The sequence below is a fragment of the Panthera pardus genome, unplaced genomic scaffold (assembly GCF_024362965.1).
Source record: "Panthera pardus isolate Hobbes unplaced genomic scaffold, ASM2436296v1 HiC_scaffold_8, whole genome shotgun sequence".
Classification (NCBI taxonomy): domain Eukaryota; kingdom Metazoa; phylum Chordata; class Mammalia; order Carnivora; family Felidae; genus Panthera; species Panthera pardus.
In genome coordinates, this window is record NW_026527013.1 from 121708023 (window position 1) to 121725774 (window position 17752).

Sequence of the window (17752 nt, forward strand, 5' to 3'; positions counted from 1 at the left end):
TTTTTTAACGTTTATTTATTTTTGAGACAGAGAGAGACAGAGCATGAACGGGGGAGGGTCAGAGAGAGGGAGACACAGAATCTGAAACAGGCTCCAGTCTCTGAGCTGTCAGCACAGAGCCCGACGCGGGGCTCGAACTCACAGACTGAGAGATCATGACCTGAGCCGAAGTCGGACGCCCAACCGACTGAGCCACCCAGGCGCCCCAATTCATACAATTTTAATATGGATGGGTTGGGTCACTGGTGTTGCTGCATGGGCCGGGTGTGCTGAGTTGGGTTTGAGACTTCAATACTTCCTTTTGACTCTGAAATTCCAGGATTTCAGAAATGACCCAACTGAAAAAAAACAAAAACAATGCAGGCGACCTGCTCTGTTCTCTTCAGGAGCAGCACGGTGGCCTGGCTCGCCACAGCGAGGCGAGGCGGTGTCTGCAGCTGCCCCACTCGGGGCCCTCCTCGCACCCTCCGCCCACACTCACAGCTGATGGGGGTAATGGTTCTGTGAAAGCAGCGTGGAGGATGTGACTGCGCCCTCCAGGGAAGTCATGCTGAAATAAAGGCCTCTTGGCAGGGATGGTGTTTTTTTCTGCAGGACTGTCTGGCTTCATTAGGACCTATTCCATCAGGCCGGCAGCTGGCCTCTCCTCAATCGGGAAGGACAGCGCCCGGTGACAGGACTCCGTGTTTTTCCACTTGAGGAGGGCTGTGCCTGTGGCTGGCCGTGGGAAGACCATGAGCCCCACTCCCCTGCAGGCCTAGAGAGAGTCACAGACAAGATTGACGGCCCCACGCCTCCTCCCCTTTGGAATTGTGAAATTCAAGGGCCAGAGAAGGAGGGGCACTTGCCCAGGGCCTGTCTGGCTGGACACTAGGGGGAGAGCCAGGCCTGGACCCCAGGTCAGCTGGTCCCCAGACCAGCCTTGTTCCCCTCCCCTGCAGCAGCTTTTGACCCTCAGAGGGAAAGCCTGCAGTCGTTCCCAGGCCTTCCTCTGGATTATCTGTAGATGCTGTAGGCTATCTCGAGATAATTAGGATCAAAACATCTCTTTAATCTGAAGGACTTAAGTAGTTTAAGCAACTATGTAGGATGTATTACTCTGCTACGCCCTCCACCATCCATCGACACGTATCTTCAGTCTGTACTTCTGTGAGGAAGTAGGTGCTTAAAGAAACTGTTCTTGCTTGAGGAGCCTGGCTGGATGCTACATTCATGGTAGGAGTTTGATGAACGTGTGTCTGACTGATGAAGACAACACAGGGCCACCCCTGTCATTGAGGTTTTGCAGGTGAAAGCCGGGAGTTAACCGGGTGAAGCTGGAGTCGGGGCAACTCACCACAGCGCCTCCTTCCTCTCGTCCTTGGCACGGACAGCCCCGTCTACCTGTGGCTGGTTAAATGGCAGAGATGGCAATGCTGGGATGATGCTTGGGGGCGTCTGGCTCGGGGTCTGCCTTTATGCGGGAAGGCGAAGGTCAGCGAGGGCGAGGGGCTTCCCCGAGGCCTGTGAACCAAACCTGGAACCACACCTGGGCCCGACCACTGCACTCTTCCACTTCGTTCTCTAGAAAGATGTATCTCAAGAGAGCAAGCTAGAGAAGACTCAGGGAAGGATGCAGAGACTAGAAGCGTTTCCAGAAGGAAGCCAGTGAAAAGAATGAGGATTTTTGTGTAGAGATGCAGAGGTTCCGAGGGGCTGTAATCAGTCTGTGAGAGAGATCAGGAAGACACGGGCCGGACCGAAGAGCCAGTGTTGTCTGGTGCTGAAGAGCTGAGCTCGAAGGCAGAGGGATGCTGATTCCTAAGGCAAGAGCTCCAGACAGTTGGTTCCACTTCCCCAAGTTCTCCTTCCTCCCTCAATGCTGCTTTGATTTTTCCAACTTTACGGACTGTGTGGTTCACTTGGATGAATCATTTAGTCGCCGTGCCTCAGTTTTCGCATTTGAAAGGGGCAAGGATGCTACTGCCGTTACAGGGCGGCTTTAATGACTAATGGAATAATACACGTGAAGTGTTTCTAACCGCGCTTGGCATGTGATAAGCACTCAATATGTGTCGACTGTTGAATCTCATTTGTGGCTACACTGAGAAGCTTTCGGTCAAGCACATGACTTGCTTCAGCAAGTTCGTGTAGAACACAGTGAATGTTGAAAGGTGACCTCTTAGTTCCCTGTCTGCAGGTTTTCCAGCGTAGATGTTCTAGGCAGAGTCTACAGTGCAGAGACGATTTTGCACAACTCGTACCCATGGCAAGGGTTCTAATGCCTGTGATGTGGGAAGAGCCCACAAGGGTGAGATGGGGCGGAATGCTGGTCGGGCACTAGCTGTAACAACCCCTCTGGGGAGCAGGGCATCCCGGTCCTGGACGGGGGCAGGAAGGGGATTGGCAAGGGTACTCGGGAGGTGTGATTGACAGGGCATGACGGTCACCCGGGTGGGGGCAGGGCAGGAAACAGGATCCATGGGGATGACGAATCCCACTTTCATAGATTCTGAATCCAAAGAGATAAATGTCCAATCCTTTCTCCTTTGTCTGACAAGCCCTGCCTTCCTGGCCCCCCCTTAGTCCTTGGCATCACCTCTCCGGAAACCCAGAACAACATTTCCTCACCTTTGTTTTCATAGCTGATGGTGACCCGGGCCAGTGCTCCCTGCACAGCTCGGGCTGCCTGGCTTGGTGATGGCGTGGTAACCATTTCCTCGAGGAGCTTGGCGGGTCTCCAGAGGCTGCAGAAGTACCAGGCAGTCTGCCATTTCATTTTTCAAGTGGGTTGAGGGTGGCTTGTTACTTTCACACCAGATGTCAGGAGTTCACCTTCGTGTCACCATGGCCAAAGTGGGGACTTGATGTTTCCATAAAGACAGCAGTAGTAGGTATTGGTTATTGAATATTGACCACGTGCCAGGTGCTGGGCTATGGACCTTACACACATCGTCTTGCTTAAAGTTCCCAATGCTATGAACGAGGTCCTCTTGTCATCTCCAGTTTATGGAAGGGGAAACTGAGGGAGGGCTATGTCACGTCACCTCCCATTTTAGTCGTTTGACAGCCTGGATGCAGACAACTGGTTCTGTGTCTCAGGCACTGGGGAGTGACCACGTGCTGCCCACCATGGTGACCTGTGTCCGGGTCTCCTCGTTCCCATTTCTCCAGTTTCTTCTTCCTCCCCCCACCTCCGCAGCTCAGCACGGAGCTCAGATGTTAGTTGGCTACTGAAAACATAGAAAACTACCCCCACTCCGCCCTGTGTCTTCCTTTGAGCCCCAGCAGGGTCTTCATCAAGGCACCTTTGTTAGGAAGAGCCTAACAGGCTGCTTTTGTAAGAATGTAATTTTTCTAAGAGTTTAGAAGAAATCCATGGACTCCAGGGGAGGGCAAGAAGTACAGCTCTCAGGAGCCCTGGGAAGGTGAAACTGAAGGAAGTGTCTGTATCAGGCTGTTGCCTGTTCTTCCCTCTTGCTCGTGTCACACAACAGGGTTTCTCTGTTACCCTTTTATCATAAGACATCTCTCTGCCATTTTTGACATTGCTGGCTGCCTGTTCTGCTCAAAGCCCATTTGCTTCTAAAACTATGTAACAGCACCGTCTCCCAGCCGAGCCCCTACTGCCTTGCCACTTCCTGCCTTCCTCTGCCTCCCTGGTACGCCAGAGTTCTGGGGCGTTTCATCCTTGGCCACCACCTCTGCCCTTCCCCATCATCTCTTTGGGGAATCTTAGCCACTCAAAGTGCTGAGGACTCCTTACATGCTGGTGGTTCATAAACTTATACTCAGTGCCAGCTGCTGTCCTGGGCTTTAGATGGGTCAGATAGCTTCACCTGGGGGTCCCATGGGCACCTCCAGCTGCTCCCCCAGTTCTCCTCTCTGCCTGTATTCCTCATTTCAGTGAACAGCACCACTGTGCACTCACGAAAGCCCCAGAGATTACCCTGAATCCTTCCTCTCCCACCTCCCACGCCCTAGAGCTAACCAGCAAGGCAGGCTGCTCTCCCCTCTGTACCCATGACCTCCTTTCCTGTGGCTCGTGGGAGTGAAGGGCACCTGCTTGCACAAACCATTGTCTCCACAGGACTGGATATTGGGACTGGTCAAGGCTGGGTCAGGGCAGTACCAGACCTTTGCCAGGGATGGCTACCTTTCCTCGGAGTGGCGGTAGTTCCAGAATGCCTTCAGCTCAGCCTCCTGGGCTCTGTCAGAACGCACCGCACTGGCTTACACATACCTCGGGCCCTGCCAAGCCTCCAGGGTCCCCTTTGCTCCCTGGGCTGTTTCCTCAGCCTGCTCCTCCTCCAGCCCCACCCGGGGCCCGTCCCCCAGGGCTCTTCCCTTGGCCCTCATCTGAGGAGGCCCTGCTGGGAGTCCCTGAGCTCTGGGGCCCTCTGTGTGGCAGAGGAAGGAATAGGCTATCTGCTACAGGGCTACGCGGTCCCTGGCTTGTGTCCCTACCGGCATAAACACGTTCTCTTTTTCCTCCTCAGGCCGCTGCAGCCTTCCAATGCTCACAGGACCCACTGCCTCGCCCTGGCCATCGCGGACATTGTGTGGCGGGCCGGGGGCCATCAGAGAGCCGTGGTCACACTGTAAGTGCTTCTCAGGGCCTTGTCACTACCACTCACATGGGGCACGGCTGCAGGCAAGCTGGCTGTGTGCTTTCCTGTCCTTGGGGAAATTGTCTTTCCAACAGGCTGTCTGTGCGTCCTCCTGGGTGCCTGTCATGTGCCCCATGCCAGTGTGAGCCCAGAGAGGCAGCCCCACACTTGGGAGAGGTCTGGAGGGGTCTCCATGCAGCTCCATTCTCCTCTCTGCCGGGGGTCGCATCTGTCTCGCCTTCCTCCCTGGGGAGCTTTGGGGGACACAACCCTCTGGCCTAGGCAGCCTGCTCCCCTCTGTATTTCTGACCCCGTGTCCTTGGCAAACAGCCTCTCGGTAACCAGTCACCCTCTGATTCATACCGCTCTCCTAGTCCCAAAGCATGCTCCTGTCCACTTTGTCACCTGGACCCCTGTTCCACTGAGGAAGAGACTTACCCCCACTGCCTCCATCCTCCCGCAGGTGGAGGACGCCATCCATGTAGTCCACATGGGCTGCTCTTCAGTCTGGCCCTTCACAGCGGGAGCATCACTCCATCCCAGGCCTGTGGCTAAGCTTTAGTAAAAAGGATGCCTTTGGGGGCCAAAGATTACACTCTGGTGGGGTAGAATTGTCCGTAGAGCACACTGCTAAAGAGAGAGGACTCCCGGGCACCTGGGTGGGTCAGTTGGTTAAGTGGTGGGCTTTGGCTCAAGTCTAGATCTTGTGGTTCGTGAGTTCAAGCCCTGCTGATAGCTTGGAGCTTGGAGCCTGCTTCAGATTCTGTGTCTCCCTCTCTCTTTCTACCCCTCTCCCTCTCATGCTCGCTCTCTCTCTCTCTCTCTCTCAAAAAAAAAAAAAAAAAAAAATTGAAAAAAAATTAAAGAGAAGGGGCTCCAGAAGCTAACTCCTGTTGCTTATTGGCTGTGTGGCTTTGGACAATTGACTCAACCTCTCTGCACTTCATCTGTTTACTCATCTGGCAAATGGGGATGATAGTAATGATTATTTGGTAGAGTGACTGTGAGAATTAAATAAGTTGTATGTAATAAGTGACTATATTACCAGTTTAATCATTTACCCACATGAATACATAGTGCATAATAAATGTGAAGTACTTAGGACAATGTCTGGCACATACTAAGTACCATCTCAGTGTTGGGTATTATTGTTGTTCCTGTCGAGTGCTTGTCCTTGGTACTCGTGTCCCAGTTAACGGATTAGCCCTGGCCCTTAGGATCTGCATGGCAGTGCTGAAAGCAGATGGGACAAAAATTCAATTTCTCCCTGTTTTATGGATTAGAAAACAGGAGCCCAGAGAGGGGCAGTGGCTGGTCCCAGCCCAGGCAGCAGGCTAATGACCCAGTGGGCCCCAAACCCCACTTTTAGTGCACGCCTTCCTGGGCTGCACACGCAGGGTGTTGTGTAAACGGACGTGGGGTTAGGGTGGGAAGGCTCAGGCCAGAGGTTGAAATTCCTCCCAGCCCTGAAAATGAAGGACAAGTCAGCATTCCTCAGTCTGGAAATCTATTTGTCAGTTGTGGGTGAGAGGCAGGCTTCCTCCTGCCAGGACTTGGGTTTGGTTACCCTAAGCTCTCCTCCTGCCGTCTTTTTTCCATTCCTTTTCCCACCCCCACTAGTGGAGTTCTTTGGACCCAGCCTAGTGGGTGAGTACAAAGTGGGGGAGAAACGAGAAACCCTTGGTCCCGTTCTTTCCTCTGGAGCCACCTTTTTATTTGTCCTCATTTAATGGCACATGTGGTTTCACCCTGGCTCAAGGGCATGTCTTCTCCCCATGCAGAGGACTCATGCATCTCCCTTTCCTTTTTAGGGCTTCAGGAACACAGCATTTCAGTCCAACAGGGAAATACAAAGCAGATGGAGTCTTAGAAACAGTACGGCTTTCTGGAAAATTATCACGCAACCTTTGGCTTTGTGTGGGGACGGTCTCCTTTCATATAAGTAAATCCTCCCTCAGCTGGGGATGGGCCAGCCCTCCCTGCAGCCCAGGCTAGCAGATCCTCCACTTGGGATTGGGGTGGGGGCAGAGGTAGGGGCTCGGGGGTGGGCTCTCGCCAGGACTGGCTTTATGGCCAAGAGGCCAACAGGCGCCCTGTCACAGAGAAGAGCAGGCCATACGTAACGCCTTCTGGCCGGACCGCAGCCCTCTCTGTCCCTCTGTGTCTCTTCAGCATCCTCTCTGGGGTTGTTGCGAGAGGGCAGTGGGGTGGTATGGAGAGGGAGGGGGGTTCGAGGGTGGGGAAGAGCTTGTGCGGGACAGAGCACCGGCCATAAAGCCAGACCTGGTGTGACCTAGTAAGGGAAAGAAATGAGAGACGTGAGAATACAAAGTGACGTTTTCCATGAGTGGACCTCCTCTGCACTGAGGACTTTTTGTTTTACCTAGTTTGCTTCATTTGACCTGAGTCTGGGCACATGTGGCCCCGGGATCCTAACATGAGGCCCCGGGGGCCTCACCTGGTGGGTGTTTTCTCTACAAATGGCTTTTTCCTATCCTGCCTGAGAAAGCAAAGGAGACTCATACCCGCAGCTTCCTGCCAAACTCAGGACACTGCCTGCTGGGCTTAGAGCTGGGTGGGTCTCTCGCCCCGGCTCCCCTGCACCCCCAGGTGCTTCTCAGATCCCGCTTGTCAGTGGGGGGCAGGCACAATGTGGGCTCCTTTGCTTTGGCTCCGCAACACCTCCATTCCAGGGCTCTGTAGGCCTGGTGTGGCTGGCAGGGCGGAATTCACCCCCGAGACCCCAGCTGGGCCCTGTCAGCCTTTTAAGTTGCACACGGGTCTGGGCCTGTGTGCCTCCCCGCCCCAGCTCTCAAGGTCACCCGTCTGACTACAGGGACATTTCCTAGTGGGTTTTGTAGCTGCTGAAGCCGGGGTGGTGGGAGATAATCCAGGACGTGGAACCATCGGTGGGGGCTTGGGCGGCTCACCCTGGGGGTCTGTGTCTCCTCAGCTCACACTGCACAGTTTGACCTGCTATGAGGAGCTGGTGACTTTTCTTCAACAAAGCATCCATCAGGTATGAACAGTGGTTTATTTGGGGGGATGTGCATGGTAGAGCTGTCTGCTTTCTTTATGGAGACCCTGCTCAATATATCCCGGCTGGGTGGGGCCTCCAGCACCCTGTCTGCTGGTGGAGATCTGTGCCCCCACCCCTTGCTGTGAGATGGGGCGGAACACATCCAGGGCCTGAGCAGCACAAAGTACTGTGGGAATTCAGGGCTGTAGCCTCACTGGTTTTGTGGAGGAAGGAGCCCAAGCCTCCCTGGTAAAGGACATGATTACTGGAGCCTTCTGCCTGGGTTCCAATCCAGGTAACACCCCTTGCTTAGTAGCTCTGTAGCCTTGGGCAACTTATTTAGCCTCCCTGTGCCTCAGTTTCCTCATCTGTAAAATGGGGCTGATAAAAACGGTGCTCAGAACTAGCGTGCCTGGCTCAGTGTGGTCAGTGATTTTAGCTTTCGTTGTTGATATAATGGTCACCGCTATCACGATTATTTAAGGTAACCTTGAGACTGGTAAGTTGTAGACACGTAGAAATGAGGGGGAAGCATTACAGAGGCAGGGTGCAGCATGAGCCAAGGCCAAAAGATGACCTCTGAGATTCCCCAACTGCAAGGTCTCATCTTCTGACGTCTGTGTGTCAGGGTGGAAGGAAAGAAACGGCGCTGAGCCCTTCTCTCCTGGTGTGCAAGCAAATGGTCCATGCCTCTTCTCCTTTCTTTCAGCCTTCTGGGCTGTGGGATGAGCTCTTTTAGGCTCCCAAGAAGGTGACTTTGCCTAGAGATTTGCTGGCGAGCCCGGGTGGTGGGACTGGACATTCTGCTGTCTTACTATCTCCTGTTCCCTGAAGGCGCTGTGCGTCTGGGCGGAGCCAGGGAAGAGTGGTTACAGACGCTGCTTGGGTAGGAAAATGGGGCCTGTCCTGAGACCACTGCGAGGCAGGTGTGCAGTCACCAAGGTGCTGACTCTTCAGAAACTTTCTGCCCGAGAGCTGTTGCCCAGAGATGATTCAGTCCGAGGAGCCTGGCCCGTGTCCCCAGCTTAGGACGCTGTCTTTCTGCACTGACCGTTCCGCCTGGCCTTTCTGGGAGGTGCAAGAGAGGGGCTCTGGCATGAGAGGGGTCCCGGCCTAGACTGGCTGCCACCTGCTCCCTGTTTCTGGCTCTCTCTGGTTCTTCACGGACATAACCCAGGGGGCTGTCTGCCGATGCAGTGCACTTCCCAGCTGGTGCACACAGCTGTAGGGATCCTGGAGCAGGGACCTGAGGGCCCCTGCTAGCTTATTCCTCAGCCACATGGGGCCCTTGGGAAAGTCACTGAGCCTTAGTTGCCTCATCTAGAAAATGGAAGATGGAGCAGTTAGCAGGTAACTTCCAGCTCGTTACTGTCCAGTGGTGGTTTTTAAAGAAGAAACTTAAATGCATGGACAAGAATGCCTTGTAAATTAAGCATCAGGCAATCTAAATAAGCAGAAAGGATTCTACTCTTTTTTTTTTATTTTTTATTTAAAAAAAATTTTTTTTTAACGTTTATTTATTTTTGAGACAGAGACAGAGCATGAATGGGGGAGGGTCAGAGAGAGGGAGACACAGAATCTGAAACAGGCTCCAGGCTCTGAGCGGTCAACACAGAGCCTGACGCGGGATTCAAACTCACAGACCGCGAGATCATGACCTGAGCCGAAGTTGGCCGCTTAACCGACTGAGCCACCCAGGCGCCCCAAGGATTCTACTCTTAAATGTACTCAAGAGTGCTGTGAGGATATAGCAGTGCGTCCAAAAGACGAGCAAAGCCTGATCGCCTCCGTGCATGTGATTTGACCAGGGAGGCAGGCCCCCGGGCTCCTGTGTTCACACCATCGGGTGAAGCGGAGCGTGGAGCCACCGGTGCCAGGAGAGGGAGGTGCCCTGGAGGCTTCGAGGGGGCAAAGGAGAGCCCTTGGGAAATAGCTCAGATGCTCCTGGGGCCTGTCACCGCCCACTGATGGCCCTGGGGTGATGCCTCAGCACCAAGGTTTTCTGCATCTTCGTCTATGAAATGAGGCCTTTCTCCTCCCTCTGTACCCTGGGGTTTTGGTGAAGCCCAAGCAAGACAGTGACTTTGGAAGAGGTTCAGAGGGTGGGCCTGTGCTGAGGAGGGGCTGCCTTCTTTCTGTCATTCTTCTGGATCCAGAGTGGCTCCCCCTCCTCACTTGGCTTTGGTCCCTGTGTACCAGTGGTCAGTATTTGGCCCTCCTCACCCTGGAAGGTGGTGCCTTCCCCCACAGTGTAATTATGTTTTTTCTGGAAGCCGTTGAGCTGCCTCAGCACTACCCTCACCAAATTCATTTTTCATGGCCTGGGCCTAAGAGGGGTTCCTCGTGCCAGGCCTGGAAACGAACACTGAACCATCGCTGCCCAAAATAAATAGCCTCCTTGCTGTGTTTTCATTACCACTCACCCTCGGGTGAGATGTCTGGCCGCCCCCTGCGAGCTGGGCGAGCCTCCGCCCCTGCCTCCTTTTGGGGTTCTTTGGTGGGCTTCGATCTCCCCAGGGCCAGAGCAGCGCTGGAGGATGGCCCCTTCTTCCCAAATGGCACCATACATTTTTCTGGACCCTAACGGCAGTTTCGGGCCCAATTGCCCATCCGGAGAGCTCTCCTTTCAATGCAGGCACCTTGCCCTGTGGCCTCCCATGTCTTGGCAGCTTGGATTTGATGAGATAATTTTAGTAAATTTTTTTTAATGTTTTTTTATTTTTTAACAAAATGGAATATTGGTGCCATTCAGTCATGTTCTGGTGGGGGCCAGAAGCCCCAGGCAGGCATCTTTTCTCCCTGCTAGCCAGTCTGCACAGAGGGGCACATCCAGAGCTCATGGGAAGCTCCCCTTGAGGCTGTTCCAAGGACTGTGGAAAATGCTGGCCCACATAGTACTGACCGTTCTCCATGTTTATGCAGACTTGGGGTGCACAGCAGGCTTCTGTGTCCCCTGGTTCATTGCAGCCCTGCAGCTGCAGGTGTGGCTGAGGGGGAAGCAGACAGAGAGGGTGCCATGGCTCCCCCAACACCTTGGGTGGGTCCATGGCAGCAGTTGGTTGGGGAAGCGGAGACAGAGAGCTTTGTCACTCCCCGAGGCAACATGCAGGTCAGTAGCAGAGCTGTGACCAGAGCGCCGGCCCTCCTGAGCCCGTGTCCTGCTGTACAAGGGCATCAGCATTACCCTTTGCAGTCATCAGAGCATGTCCACAGCCGTGGTCTCCTAGAATGTGCACCAGAGCCCAAGGAAATACGCAAAGTAGGGATTCATCATCCTCGTTTTGCAAATGGAGAAACTGAGGAGAGCAGAAGTTAAGTGACTGGTTTGAGATCAGAGAATTACAATGAGGTTGATATAAGATTGTTGTTGATTTATTTGTTCCATTTCTATATCCCCCCCCACCAAAATATTTTGTTACTTATGAATTTCTAGAAAAAAAGTTAATTATAAAAAGATGATGTTCTTGGGGCTTTTCTATGCTCCAACCATAGTAAATCTGCCCTCTCTTGCCTTTGAGCCTTTGCACTTGCTGTTCATCTTGCCTGGAACAGCATTCCCTCACTTCTGCTTGTTTCTTGTCCTTTGGGTTTGGATATCACTTCCTCCTGAAAGCTTTCCTTTGCATTCCTTCCTTCCCTAAATCCTTAGTCTGCTTGAAGGCCCTTTCTGTGTGTTTGCAGAGCACCTTGTATTTCCCCCCTCCTTTTCAAGTTGCTTCTTGTTCTTTCTTCCCTGAGTTACTTCCTGCAAAGGCAGATCCGCGTCCACCTTGTTCACAAGCATAGCCTTATCGGGGAGCCTCCTCGTGGCATGAAAGTTCACACAGCAATTTTTTATTTATTTTTATTTTTTATTAAAATTTTTTTTAACATTTATTTATTTTTGAGAGACAGAGAGAGACAGAGCACGAGTAGGGGAGGGGCAGAGGGAGAGGGAGACACAGAATCTGAAGCAGGCTCCAGGCTCCGAGCTGTCAGCACAGAACCTGATGGCGGGCTCGAACCCACGAACTGTGAGATCGTGACCTGAGCCAAGGTCGGCTGCTTAACTGACTGAGCCACCCAGGTGCCCCACACAATAATTTTTTAGATGACGAATTGAGTTGCAGTATGGAAATGAAGACTGTATTTTGAAGGAAAGAAAAGATAATTTTATCAGAAGCTTGAGCTGAAATAATTACCGCAGCTGAATACCCTACTTGGCTCTGAGCTTCCTGGCAACCAGGGAACAATGGAAAGGGGATCGAAGATATCATTCTTATTGTTTCAGCAACACAAACGTGTTTGAGGGTCTGGTTTCAAGTCCAAAAAGAAACTGACCACACATAAGGAACACTGACCATCATAAGGCAGTGTCTTCATCCACAACGCACTAGAAGTGGTGTCATCCCGAGAGGGGGGATGCGTAAGGTCTTCACACAGTTGCAGCTGGGGGATGGCGTTTCTCTAGGGCGTCAGCGTGACGTAGCCCTTCGCAGGAGGCTACTGGACAGGTGGGCAGTGCAGAGCCAGCACCATACTAACAGCCCACACGGGTGGCAGGCCCCGTCCTACGGGCTTTATAAGGATGATCTCACTTAATCGTCACAATACCCTGATGAGAGTAGGTCCTGGTATAATTATCCTTGTTTCACAGGTGAGAAGACTGGGGACAAGGAAGTTAAGAACTGTCCCCATGATCACAGAGCTAGGAGTGGCACAGCCAGGATTTAAACCCAGGCAGCCAGGCTCTAGGCTGTGGGCTCTAACCCAGGATTGGGACCGGGGGGAGATAAATGAGGTGCTCCCCTTGGGTAAAAAATTCAAGGAGGTACCAAAATCCTCAATAATCAGTATCAATAATATTTTTTAAATATCAAAATTAATCCACAAAAAGCAAAACAAAACCATGATGAACAAAATACCAAAAATTTTTGCAAGACAGGACCTGTCCTTGTACTTGAACGGCTTGGGTCACTCAGCCATCCTGACCCTGACTCTGCCCCACACCTGCCCCCTGCCGCTCTTAACACAGTGCAGGTCTTTGGAGTAAGGGATTCAGAATCAAATAGAGCCTGCTGGAATCCCCCTGGGCTGTGTAGCAGCTGTGTGAGCTCGGGCCAATTGCTCGGTATCTGACCCATTTCCTTGTGTGGCAGAGGGCAGTATTAACACTACCGTAAAGCACAGGCCTGTGACAAACACTTGCATGGTAAGGGAGGCTGCCCCGGCTGCTGTATTGTGAACTTCCGGGACTCGGTCGTCATTGGTATGCACCTTGGCGGCCACTGTGTCTGCCCCCATTGTCACTCAGGCTGGTGTGCTCCCCATCGTTTAGGGGGCCTGCCATGGAGCCACCTGGTGACCTCTGGGACCCGGCTGGGGCAGCTGGCTCAGGGTCAGGCTGCTCCCTAGGTGTGGCCCCTGAGGAGGTGAGAAGAGGGTGCAGACTTGGTGGATGTTCATTCCTTTCTCCTCTTCCCAGTTTGAAGCGGGTCCCTACGGATGCATCCTGCTCGCCCTGTCTGCCATCCTGTCCAGGTCCACGGAGCTGTGAGTGTCTTCCTCCCTCAAACCCCCAGGCAGGGCTTGTCTGTCTTGTTCGCTGCTGCCTCACCCCCACCCCCGAGAAGCCCAGGACCATGCTTGGTGCATAGCAGGCATGTCGTGAGCATAGTCAAGAGGATGAAGGAAATAGTAGAACAGGGGATGGTCGGCTGGTGGAGGAGAGAGAGCAGTTATATGCTACGTACATGTGTGTTCAGAGCTACCTTCTAGGTCTCCCCACGTGTGCTGGGGCTGCCTGGAGGGACTCCCACCCAAACAGCTAACAGTGCTGCTGGGTCCCCCATAGGACTGCGGTGGGCGCATACTTCAGCACATGTGGACTCCCCTGGGACGTGGATGGGGATGGGCAGTTGAGACGGAGGTCTGGGAAAGGACCGAGGGCCTCCATGAACTCAGGACGGGGCTCACCGTAGGCCGTGGCAGTCTGAAAGCTGCAAGGTCTGGGTCCAGGGCCAGCCCTGAGGATACAGGTAGGTGGGTACCCGGGGGCCCTGGAAGCGGAGGACTTCAGTTCTGTGTACCCTTATCAAATGTGGCCGCCCGGCTGCCCGAGAGCTGGAGTTTCTCCATCATGTCCATTCTCCATGAGCTTTCTAGACCTCTAATCCGTATTTGTCATCTGTGCATTATGTCACCAGGGAGGGGAGCAGATTAACAGCACATTAACAGTTTTGTAAAGTACAATCGATTACTCCTTCCTTTTCCAAGTAGCGAGCAGACTCCAGAGGCCATGAAGACCCAGGGAATGAATTTTCATTTTGTGGGGTGCTTGCTGTGGGGCATGATTTGGGAACAACCCCATGCAGGTGGGCCTTGGGGAGTGGAGAGGTAGAAAGAGTAGCCATGTGGTGCCCAGGCTGGGGAGGCCCTGGCAGAAGGAGACACTTGCTCCTGGTGGCCGGGCCGGGCCAGGGCCTGTCCCATGCCCTGTAGGCTCTGGCTTGGGTAGGAGGAGGACGCGGGGGCTCTGTGGCCTCATGCTGCCGGCCTGCCTGCTGCTTGCTGCTACTGACCTTATTAAATGTGGTGCACACACAGATTTTCTAATGGCATTTTTCTTCTAATCCTGCCATAATGATACGATTCATTCTTGGCCCGGGCTCACGTGCACCAGAGACCATAAGCCACACTGTCTTCTCCCCAGGCGCAAGTTTGCTAATCCCTGCCTGACCACGTTGGGTGGGGGTCTCTGGGTATGTGGTTGAGACCCCTGAGCTACCTGAGGGGAAGCTGGGCTCTCAGGAGGCCCATGCCTGGTGACATCTGGCTGTGTGATCTCCTGGGCCTCAGTCTCTCCACCTGTACAGGGAACCATCCGGCTCTGAAGGTCTAGGACTCTGTGATCAGAGTGTCTCTGCTCTGGTCACTGGGGCAGCTGCTAACGGTCTTGCTCACCAGCCTGGGTGTGCTCCTGCAGGGAGTGGCTCTGGAGGCCTTCTCCATGTGCACGGGCCTTCACCCCCCATAGCCAGGCTACTCTTCATGTTGTCCAGAGCGGGAGGACTTGGGCTGTGTCTGTCCCCTCCCCGCCCAGGCTCTGGCTCCTTGGGGGCATCTGTGTGAGGCATGGCTGCCCTGCTGGACCTGCATGGCCTCATGCTACCAGGCCTGACATCTCAGCTCTGCCACGTCCCTCCTGTCCACTGCACACACGTACACATGCAGATGCACACACACATAGATACACAGAGATACAGACACAGAGACACACGGATGCACACAGACACATGCACACATATAGATATACACAGACATATACACACACAGATATATATACATATACACACACAGAGATGCACAGAGATACACAGACACATACACACAGATATACATACATATGCACACAGACACACACAGGCACAGAGACCCATAAGATCCGTCTGGAGTCCCCTCCTTCCCCTTGCTCTCAGGGCAGAGGAAGGAGTAAAAGTATGTTGAGACCATCTCCCTCCCACTCAGGGCTCCTGAGGACCTTCCCTGGTAGAGATCTGCTTTAGCGTTGGACCCGGCAGGCACTGGGGGGGGCTCGTCTTATCCTGGGCCTCCCCTTCCCTTCCAAGAAGACGGCGTGGAAGATATTCTCAGCAGCAGCAGCAGGAACGATGGTGACCGACACCTAGTAAGCTTCCTGTGTGCCCAATCCTTTGCTGCAACATGTTACACAGCACACTTGTTTCCCGCCCCTGGCAGCCCTGTTCGGTGGCACTAATGATTCCCGTCAGCATCGCTGTCTTTCGGGTGAAGAAACGAGACCTGCCCCAAGCTCACACAGCTTAGCCCAGACAGCCTGGGCCCGGACAGGACTCTTTGGGTTTTCTGTTTAAGGAACTTGGGAGTCAAACAGACTTGATTTCAGGCCTGACTCTATACTCCTTTGCACCTGAGTTTCTCACTCTCTGGAAGGGGGATGCTAATTCCTGCTTCACAAGATTAAATAAAGATTTATATGTTGAGCGCTTGGCTCGGCTCCCGGTGGGTAGCCCGCTCCGATGACGGCCGCTGCTGGCGTGGTCCTGTCACAGCTGTGCTCAGAGGCATCTCGTGCCCCATCCTGTCCGTCTTGCCCTCAGTCTTGGCCCCGTGCCTGGTGGTGCAGACATGGCCGCAGGGAGGCCCTGCTAGTGGTGATGGGTCCACCTGCGGTGGTGCCCACCCTGGCAGGCACTTCCTGAGCTGCCCGGGGCCTCCCTGGGTGCTGTGTGCTGTTGCTCAGAGCGGGCAAGAGAAGTGGAGGCGGGAGAACCAGTCCCTGCCTGGGAGGGTGCCAGCCAAAGATGTGCTCGAGAAGACACTCGGCTGTCTCTTATCTGTTCAAGCTTAAAACCGCTTTTAGAGAGACTGTCTGAGGGCTTCGGGGGGGGAGTGGGGCAGGCTTTGGGTACAGGGCTGCTGGCGACATCATGGAGTGGAGCTGGCCGTTCCTTCCCGCCGTCTGGGACTTCCTAAAAGGGGTGGCAAGTGTATGGAGGAAAGACAGGACTGATGGTGAGGAGGAGAAGAGCCCCTAGAAATGGTGCCCAGATCCTGTGAGAGAGTCACGCTGACATTATTTGAAATAGCACGTTAACATTGCTGGCATTTTCTGGGCTCCTCTGAAGAAGCTGTTAGAAGGGGGAGCTCCTGCATTGGTCTAGGCCCCTTACGTCTCAGTCACACGCTCCAGCGGTGCTTCCGCGGCTCCCCAGAGCCTCTGATCCCTGTTCTCAGGAGGGATGCCACACCTGGCTGGAGGTTTGCTGGGATTCACTTAGCACTGATAACGGTCCTGGGATTGTGAAAGGCCACCCCGTCCTGGCCTTGTGAAAGGCCACCCCATCCTGGCCTGCCGCAGGGGCTAGCAACTTGCAAAGGCCTTTCTCTGTGGACCCTTGGGCACATGGGGGCGGATGTCATCCAGCACGGGCTCCATTTGTCAGGCTGAGCTGACAGGCTTGTCCCGGGTGGCCCGGTGGGTGACGGCTCCCATGACAGCATCCCACTCATTGGCTGCCGCTTCGGAACACCTGAGTCCCCACCTCTGCTCTGTTGCCAGCACGTTTATGGCTGACCCAGCCTGTGCCTTAGGCCTCGGGGGGCAACTAGAGGCGCTTAAATTCTTTCTATTGTGAACCTGACATCTGACTGTTTTCCAAATACACTGTATCCCCAGGCTCACTATGAAAAGCAGATGTAGCCAGGACTGTTTTGAGTAGAGCCCAGGGGGAGGTAGGGTGAAGGGGGTGGGGAGGCGGAGACCCCTGCCTGCCCCTCCCAGTCTCCAGCCTGGCCCCAGGAGACCCCTGTTTGGAGAAGCCCCAGCTCTGCATACAAAGCTTAACAGCCGTAGAACCAGACCATCCCCGAGGGCCTTCCTGCTCTGGGGTTCAGATTCAGCATTGCCAAACCCTTTGATGCCATTTCAGGGTGATCTGTTATCACTTTGGGTAGTTGAAAACCTGTCCTGGTAGCCCAGACAAGGCAGTCTCTCAGATCACATGCTGTGCAGCTGAGGAGGAGTGGAGTGTGGGGCTGGGAATCACCCACTCTTTACAAACACAGTGTGCATTCGTGGTCCTGTGTGTGTGCATGAGGGCTCTGTGAGGTTGTGGGGCTGGGTGTGAGGTGATGTGGGTGCTGGTGGCTATGAAGGTCACACGGCCGCCCCTCCCTCCTAGCAAGGGTCTCAGACTCATGCCTGATGTCCAGGGACAGGCCTTGCACCCAAGTCAGTGCCTTCTGTCCATGGGCTGTTGCCAGCTCTGGGTGGGGCCAGGGTGAGGGCACCAAGGGCAGATGTACACGCAGCCCGGCACAGCCTGGTCACTTCTCCGTCAGAGGCCGAAAGAATAGTAGCGAAGCTGGCCTTTGAGTTTTGTTTACCAGGGCTCACTGCAAAACCCTGTGAAGGTTTTATTTTTTTCCACTTGATTTCAAGCCATCTGTTTTCCTTCCTAAGATCTTGAGTTGCTTACAGTAAATCTGTACAGGCTTTCATGCTTACCTAGCTCCACCGCTTTCCAAACCACACAGCCTAGAACTTTTCCCAGCATGCTCTCACGAGTCCCAAAGATGCTCAGGACCCTGGGGTCCTGGCTGGCTCAGAGCCAGACCTGCACAG

At 53.9% G+C, this 17752-nt stretch overlaps 1 protein-coding gene across 3 annotated transcripts in view; it reads left to right on the forward strand.

The window, feature by feature from the left end:
* Positions 1–17752, forward strand: part of MINDY4 (MINDY lysine 48 deubiquitinase 4) — a 109425-nt gene that overhangs the window by 63856 nt on the left and 27817 nt on the right. For all 3 annotated transcript variants that reach the window (XM_019443729.2, XM_053896878.1, XM_019443730.2), the window contains exons 10-13: positions 4479–4580; positions 6401–6464; positions 7543–7608; positions 13073–13140. In XM_019443729.2, the coding sequence (XP_019299274.2) occupies positions 4479–4580; positions 6401–6464; positions 7543–7608; positions 13073–13140 (300 nt within the window). The remainder of the gene's footprint in view (positions 1–4478; positions 4581–6400; positions 6465–7542; positions 7609–13072; positions 13141–17752) is intronic.